This window comes from Hyperoodon ampullatus (assembly GCF_949752795.1).
Source record: "Hyperoodon ampullatus genome assembly, chromosome: 6".
Taxonomy (NCBI): Eukaryota; Metazoa; Chordata; class Mammalia; order Artiodactyla; family Ziphiidae; genus Hyperoodon; species Hyperoodon ampullatus.
In genome coordinates this window covers 838,198-846,412 of record NC_136919.1, presented here as the reverse complement: position 1 = coordinate 846,412, position 8,215 = coordinate 838,198, and the positions used below count along the sequence as shown (strand labels likewise).

The following is an 8,215-nucleotide window of genomic DNA, read 5'->3' as shown; positions in this document are numbered from 1 at the left end:
AAACCTCCAAAGTTCGAGTGTAGAGTGTATTCCCGTCAGGGAAAACAAGGCAGAGCAAAAGACACAGACAACTCTGCCTGACCACACGGCCTGGATGCTGCTGTCACCTGGGCAGGGACAGACCACCCCCAAATCTGCAGCTCTTCTTTGTCTATGGCCCCATTTTAAGCTGGGCACATCACTGAATAAAGACTACATTTCCCAGCCTCCCTTGCAACGAGGTTGGGCATGTGGCTATGTTTTAGCCAATGGGATGTGAGCAGATTTGGCAAAAACAGACTTCTAGGAAGTGTCCTGGAAGGAGGGGGCCCAGGCCCTAGTTCACCTCTTCCTCCTCACTTTTGGCTGGAATGTAGACTTGATGGCTGGACATGGGCTGCCATTTTGAGCCATGGGAATGAAAGGTCCACCCAGCAGAATAACAGCCTGTATCCTAATGCTACATACCAGCCCTGGACCACCTATTCTAACTTCAGTGATGAGAAATACATTCCATCTTGTTTACATGGCTGCTGTTCTGTATATTGTCATATCTCTTTGGAAAGTTTATGGGACAATTTGGGTTGGGCTCCCTTGGGGGTTCCTGTCCATAGGGTACCAATGAGGAGGCAGAGGTGGATTTTATCCACCGGGGGGACACGTACTGGGGGTAAACCTGGTCTCCAGGCCCCATCTCTGAGCCAGGCAAGAGTTCAGACAGAGAGAGAAGTCCTTTCCTTGCTCATGCCCAACACAGACACTTCCTGTGGAATGGCGGATGGGGTGGGGAGACTGCTGGCAGACTCTGCAATTCCAATGCCAGCCTCACCTGACCATCAGAGCCTTCCCCGCCACCCTCTGCTGAGGCTCCAGGCTCTGTGGGGTGATCTGGAAGCACCCCACTGCTGGTCCTGATGGTTCTGACAGACGTGGTCTGTTTCTTGAAGTGAGTCAGGTGGTGGCCATGTCCACAGGGCTGTGACACATCCTGTGTCCTGCTGACCATCCACTCTTTGTGACTCCGGGGCCCTGAAATGTCCTCCCTTCCCCTTTTGACCAAATGGGAGACTAGTGCGCCATGGCCAATCGCTCCATGAGGACCGTGATGGGGTCACTTCCCCAGGCCCTGGTTTGGTTCTACTTCCGGGGCCTGCAGAAGCCAGGAGCCACTATGGGTTGTAAAACCAAGAATGTGGCCCACTGGCCAGCTCTACAAAGATCAAGTTATTGGCCACTGCAGTCGCTGACCTACAGTGCACCCTAAAAGGGATTCAGGAGGAAAGACAGGATGAGGCACCTTGTGATTTGGGAAAACAGGCCAAAACAGGCCCCTTAGAGAGTTAGATATATTTCAGGAAAAATTTTAATGAACCCGGATTCTTGCATCTTTCCATACCTTCTACCGAGATGTGTGCTTGGCTGCACACACACCCTGGCCCAGACCACACAGATCCTGGCGGCTCCCCCACCTCTTCAGAGCAGCCCCTCAGAGCTACTGAGAAGCTGTCTCCCAGGCTACAGTCCTCGGTAAGATCCGGAATAAAACTCAGCTCACGGCTCCTACGTTGTGCATGTTTAATGTCAGTCAACAGGTTCAACACAGCTGCCCCTTCCAGGGCCACGCCCACCCTGCTCCAGGGCCCTCCCTGCCGGGCAGCGGGCCTCTGTGGCCGCCCTTCCGCAAGGTGACCCCAGTTCTGGCCCTGCCCCCTCCCCCAAGCCCCACAGATTGCCGGTGTTGTCACTGTAGCCAAGACCGACCAGGGTCTGCTGGACATTCTCTCCCGTGGTCGCCCGAGTGAGACCTGGGCCCGCCTGACGTGCGCTCGGCCTTTCCGGCTCTTTCCTCTGCGCAGCGCGCACCTTCGCCCCGCCTCGCACGGGACGGCCACCGCGTGAAGCGGACCCAGCTTCTCGGCCCGAGCGCCCCCATCCGAAGCGCCTTCGGCTCCCTAACCCTAACCCCTCGCGCCGCGGCCCCGGCGCCCCGCGGCCGACCCCCCAAGGGCCCCGGCCACCTTTCAGGAGACGAGGTCGCGGGCTCCAGGCACGCGAGGGTGGTGCGGGGCGGCGCGACCAGTAGGCCCGGGTCCGCAGCAGGCGGCGGCGGGGGTGGGGGGTGCGGGAGCCTGCGCTCAGCGAAGGGCCGGCGGGGGGGTCTCGCCGCCCGGGCCCCCGGGCCCCAGGGCGCAGTGCTCGCTGCATCCGCAGGGTGGCAGCACAGCCCGCACCGCGCGGTTCTGGGCTGGCGTCCTCGCCCGGGTCCGAACCCTGCCCTCGGGCGCTGCTCGCCGTGCCCGTTCGTGGGAGTCCCACCCAAGGCGGGGGGCGTCCCGGGCTCCGAGAGCCACGTTTCGGGGGTCCTCGTCCTCATCCCTCGTCGCCCCTAGGACGCCGGGTGGGCGGCGGTCAGGGTCCCCGTGTCCAGCTCGGGCCGCCTCCGCCCCTCCCCCGTCTCGCCGAGGCCCGGGGTCCTCGGGCGCCGCCACCGGGAGGGGGGCAGCACGCGCCCGCCCCAGCGTCCAATCACCCAGGCCGGGGGGCTGCGGGGGTGTCCGGCCCTCCGTCTCCGGCTCAGACCCCCCGCCCGCGCGGGGCGCACCCAAGCCCCACGCGCAGCGGCGTCTGGTGGGCGGGGGGGGGGGGGGGTGGGCGGCCTCCGGAACGAGCCGCCCTCCAGGCCGCGACCCCAGAACAGAGATGACAGCTGGTCTCTACTCCTCGCACCCCTCGCTCGGCGAGTGGGTGCGCGGGGCGGGGGCGGCGGGGGCGGCGCCCTTTCCCAGCGCCCGAGAGTGGCCCCCGCCGGTTCTGAATGCAGAGATCGGGCCTCTGTGAGCGCCCGTCCCTCCCCTCTCTCGGCCGGGCCCCCACTGCTGAGCCCCCGGCCTCCCGACGCTGGTTTCCCCTGCGGGTGCCCCCACCTCGTCCCCCCTCCCCCGCCGATCCCCCGCCGCCCCCCACCCCCTTCTCATTAGCATAGCAGCTGCTCGCCGAGCGGAACCCGCTCGCAGGAAAGGGCAGAGGCCTCGAGGATGAATGGGGCCCGCGGCTTTGGAGGGGGCGAGAGAAGAAAGACCGACAGACGGACGCGCCGAGGGACAGTCCGACGTACAGCCAAGCAGAAGAATGCGCCGGGCAGAGGGAGGGGCGTGTTGGCGGCGAGCGGGGAGCCCAGGCCTGCCGAGGCGGAGTGGTGGGGGAGGGCGGCCTCCCCGAGACCTGGGAGCTCCGGGAGGGGCTGCGCTGGAGGCCTCGGGAGGAGAGGAGCCGTCGGTGATTCCCAGACTTCCCAGGGCCTGCACCCGCAGGCTTTGTTCCCAGTTGCACGCAGCGCCGGGCCTCCTTTCCTGTCCTCAAGGCCCGGGTGGACGCCGGCCTCCTCTCCGCAGGCTCCACTGCGACGTCAGGAGGCACTTGGCCTTCCGAAGGTCAGAACTGCAGGGCCGCGTCCCTGTGCCTGTGTGCGACCCGGGCTGTGCCTCCCTGTGCTGAGCCAGGGCCTTTGAGGGACAGAACCCAGAAGGCAGCCCCTTCCCTCTCCTCCTCCTAACCCGTCTCTTTGGCCCTTCGCTCTGGCCGGCTCTGTCCTGGCTCCCACGCCTGCTGGCTTTGGACATCACTCTTTCTGGCTGACCATTTTCCTGCATTTCCTGGTCTCTCTCTGGCATCCCTTCCAACAGTAAACACTTCCTGCGTCCGGCCAGGGTCAGGTCAGAGAGATGGATAGTTGGACAGGAGCTGCCAACACTCCTGGCCGGGGGGTGGGAGGTGGGGGGAGTGGGGCGGGCCCTGCCCTTGCCCATTTGGCCTGTCTGCTTTCTCCATGGCAGCCACTCCAGGGGTTGCCAGAGGCCCAGCCCCAGAGAGGGTCAGCTGCGCCTTCTTTCTCACCCTGGCCACAAAAAGGCTTGAAGAGCTGTTCCCACCCCTGAAGGCCTGCCTGAGGCGGGGTGGTGGGGACTCCCAGGTGACAGCGTTCGCGCCCATCCCTGACTGCTGAGCACTGGGCCCCGGAGCGGGAGCCTGCACCCTCTGCTCATTTGTTCATAGCTTTGACCCGCCTCTCCTGCGCGAGTGTCTGGGGTGGGAAGTGGAGACGAGGTCCGGCCCACCTGGGGTCCAGGTAGTGCCCAGGCCTTATGCCCCAACAGCGTCCAAGTTCTAGCACCTCCTCCTTTGGGGCCAGGCACCCCCAGCACCCTCAGCCACTCCCCCGAAGGCTCAGGTCAGGCCTTCCCCTGGGGCCTCATTTGCATCAAATATTCCACTCACTTCTGTGACGTCTAACGAGGGAGCTGGTCCATCTAGTGGGCCAGCTGGGGGTCAGTAAATGCTTGTGTAACCAACTGAAAATTCACTCGGAAAATCCTCAGGGCAGAACAGAGTTGGAGATGCAATGTAGGAACAGGGTAAGGGCAATGCGTCTGTCTTCCGGTCTTGGGACAAAATGTAGCTGCACCCCAGGAGGGGAAGCTGACACCCTCAGGCTTCTCACAGGGGGCTCTGGAAGCTTTACAGGAGAAAGTTATCTTGTAACTCTTGAGTCCCAGTAAAGTTAAAACTTCCTTGGCCCACTGGCTCTCCCAGTCTCCTCTGGGCAGGCTACTCTTGCCTCCGGTGGATGTCCTCCCCTGCACCCCCTCCCATGCAAGATTCGGGGGTGGACCCAGAGTCGAACTCGGGGTTTGTGCTCTGGGGGAGTGGCTGCCTCATCTCCCAGGCACCACCAGGGACCAGAGCAGAGGAAGGGGCCCTTTACTCACCAGAAATTCCCCCCAATTTAAAAGGTACCCTTTCTGTGCAGCAGGTGGTCCAGCAGAAACCCAGTAGCCGGGAGCAGGGAGACAAGAGGGGCCTGAGCCCTCCTAAGACCCGTGGCATCTCAGGCTGGCTTTGGGAGGGGGGAGGGCGGGAAGAGCTTCAAGTAGAACTTTCCACGTGGAGGCCTTTGCCAGGGAGCAGAGGAAGTGGTTCTGGCGCCCTCAGGTGTCCCACTCCCATGGCTGGAAGAAGGCAGGCGGGCCCTCACAAGTCCTGTGCGTGGCCACTGCGGTGCCTTTGAGCTGAGCCAAGAGGCAGCTTACCAGGCTCTGTCTTCAGGTGGAAACAAGCCAAGCGCTGCACAGCCGTCACCCGCAAACAGCATGTTGCAGCCTGACCCTCGTCCCGGTGCCAAGCCCAAGAAGAACCAACAAACTTTTTTTTAATATAAAAAGATCAATGAAAAATTTATTTATAAATTTTTCACGCTGGGCTACAAGTCTATATCGTACACTCAGGAATGTGCTGCAGACTTCATCCAGTTAAAAGTGATCACACCGGGACCCATACACAGCTTCCATGTAAGCCTAGAAAGTCTTAACATTAATTAACATAATTAAAAAAGGTATTTGCATCTAGAAAAAATATACAGAAAAACTCCTTTTGGAGTAATCTGTGCCTCAGTTTCAATGTCTGCTTGTTTCACTGACATTATCAATATATTCTTCTCACACAAAGTTTTATAAAAAGCCACAGATGACTGCCCAAATCTGACCAGCCACGCACAAAGGGCCTCCACCCACCTGTGTCCTCAAGTGCTCCCCATTTTTGCACGAAGGGTCAGCAGCACTTCTACCCAGGGGAAGCCTCATTTAAATTTGAATAATTCAGCCTCCCTTTTATTTCTCAGGATCAAAACAACAAGGGGTGTGGGGTTGCATAGAAAATTGGAACCTCTGAAACCAGGAAGGGCGCCTTTCGGGACAGAAAGTGACGCAGAAGCACCGCCTCCGTCCTAGGTCCTCGCGCGGCCCCTCCCGGCGGCCCCTCCCCCGTGGCAGGATTTTCGGATTCGAATCGGGTCCTTGAAGCTCCGGGAGGCTGAAGAGGGGCAAAGCGGCCCTTCAGCTCACTCAGCAATTAGCACAAGAGATTCACAGTCTTATAGGCATTTTATAAAAATATAAATATGGGTACAGTTGCCTTCACAACGCTGGATACAACGCCCTTTAAAATTGGGTCTATAACCAAGATTCAAAAAATACACCTAAAACTTGGCTTAAAATATGTTAATATTTTATATTCTGTCATAAATGTTATGACATTTAATCGTGGCAAATCCATTTACTTTTTTTAAAAAAGTGTGCAATCGACTGTTAACTATAATAGAACTCACTAGAAAAGGCTTGATCCCCACCCCCACCCCCCCATCACCGCCACACCCGAGCACCCAGGCTCCCGCGGAAGCTTTGCAAACCGGCAGGCTTGGGGGATGGTGGCCTCTCACCGGACAAGGCGGAGGGAGGCCGGGGGCTTCCAAAACTCACGCGGAATTGTGTGTGTGAGTGTGAGAGAGAGGAGGGAAGGGAGGGCGGGGAGGAGGGGAGAGAGGTGAGGGAGAGAAGCCGGAGGGAGACGGAGCAGCATGGGGAAACCATCAGGCTGGGCGGTATTTCAGTGCAACCAAGAAATGACAGACTCAAGTTTTTAGTTTTAAGACTAGAAAAAAAAAATGCATCTTCCCCCCCATAACCACATTGACCACGCGAAATATTTTCCAAACAAAAAAATCAGGCGCACAAACATCACCCACAAATATGCACACACGTGATAAATAGTTTAGAACCCCGGGAAGAGCAGAGCGTCGTCTCCGTCGCGCATCGGCCACGGGTCCTTCCACCTTCAGGAGAACATTTTGAGCGGAGGATCCGGTGTCTCGGGATTCCGAACTTGCTGGTAGCGAGACTCAAATTTCAAAGGGGCTGGAGCCCGCGCCCTGCCCCCACCCGCGCGGCGGCGGGCGGGGCCGTGGGAAGCGCTCCGGCCGGTCCCCGGCGGCCGCGGGGGGCGCCGACCCCGGGCCGCGGGTGGGCGGGCGCAGCTCCCGTGGGCACCGACTTGCGCGCCGGACTTGTGGTGGCGCGCGGGCGCCGAGGGCCGGGCGCACACCGAGGTAGTTGGAGGGAAGGTACAGCAGGGAGGACACGCGCGGGGCCCGCGCGCGGGTCGGGGTCCGGGCCGGCATCACCGGCCGCTGCCCGCGTACTTGGCCTTGGTGATGAGATAGAGCACGATGTCCTGGTGGCCGCCGAACGCGGCGATGTGCAGCGCGCTCCAGCCGTCGCGGTTGGCCAGGCGGATGTCGGCGCCGAACTTGACCAGCAGCTTCACGAGCTCCAGGTTGCCGTCGATGACCGACTGGTGCAGCGCCGTCTGGCCCTCGGGCCCGAACGAGTTCACGTTGAACTCGCAGTTGGTCATGTTCTGCAGCAGCGACTGCAGTTCCTGCGTGTTGCCCTTGCGCACGGCCTCCTGGAAGATGCGCTGCGTCTGCGGGGCCGAGCAGGTGGACAGCTCGGCCTGGCTCATGCTGCCGCCGGGCGCTGGCCGCAGGCCGGGCCGGGGCTCAGCGCGGGCGGCGGCTTCGGCGCGGGCCCCCGGCTGCGTCGGGGCGCGCCGCGGCGCATGGAGGGCGCGGCGCCCCCGGGCCCCGCACGCCGCCGCTAGGCGCTCCGGGCAATGGGGGCCAGGGGCCGCCGCCGCGGGACCCCCGCCACATCCAGCCGCGCCCGGCGGGCGGGCGACGGGGGCGGGCGCTGCGCTCGCGGGGCCGGCCGGGCCGGGGCGGCGGCGCCGCGCGCTCCCGGTCCTTGCTCGCTCCGGCTGCGGCTCCCACGCGGCCCCCACGCGCCTCCCCACGCGCCGCTGCACTCGCCCGCCCGCCCGCCGCGCCTGGGCGACTTTTACCTCCTTTATATTTGCATAACAATAGGGCGCCCGTGACGCGCGCGCCGGCGGCCCGCCGATTGGGCGGCGCCCGCGTGGGGGCGGTGCCGGGGCGGGGCGTGTCGGGGGCGTGTCGGGGGGGGTGTGCAGCGCGGCAGGGGGCGCTGGTCGCCGGCCGCACGGGGCCGGGAGCCAGGTGGCCGTGTGTGTGTGTGTGTGTGTGGGGGGGGGGGTGTCCGCGTCTCTACCGTCGTCCCGCCCACTCTCCCTCCGGCCACCTGGGGAATTCCAAGCTCCCTGTGAGGACAGAACAGGCCCGGCCCAGGGCCGAGCGCGACCCCGAGGGGATCCGAAGGAGGCCTCCCCTGGGGGGGGGTCTTCGCGGGCATTTCAGACTCGGGGGGGCCTGGGTAGAGACCCCGGGTCTCACTCTGCTCTCCTGGAGCGCTGGCCACGGACCCTCAGCGTTCCCAGCATGCCGGGCCCTCGCGGTGACGAGACCTGCCAAGCCCGGCCCGTGGGAAGC

At 62.4% G+C, this 8,215-nt stretch overlaps 1 protein-coding gene across 1 annotated transcript; it reads right to left on the bottom strand.

Annotated features, from left to right (window-relative positions):
- Window positions 1-6,434: 6,434 nt before the first annotated feature.
- NRARP (NOTCH regulated ankyrin repeat protein) lies at window positions 6,435-7,414 on the bottom strand. The gene has a single exon (XM_079706145.1). It carries the CDS (start codon window positions 7,330-7,332, stop codon window positions 6,988-6,990), a length of 345 nt encoding a protein of 114 aa, XP_079562271.1. The 5' UTR covers window positions 7,333-7,414; the 3' UTR covers window positions 6,435-6,987.
- Between the last annotated feature and the right edge of the window lie 801 nt (window positions 7,415-8,215).

Coding starts and splice junctions, on each gene's coding strand:
- NRARP (XM_079706145.1), bottom strand. CDS start 7,332: ATGAGCCAGGCCGAGCTGTCCACCTGCTCGGCCCCGCAGACGCAGCGC.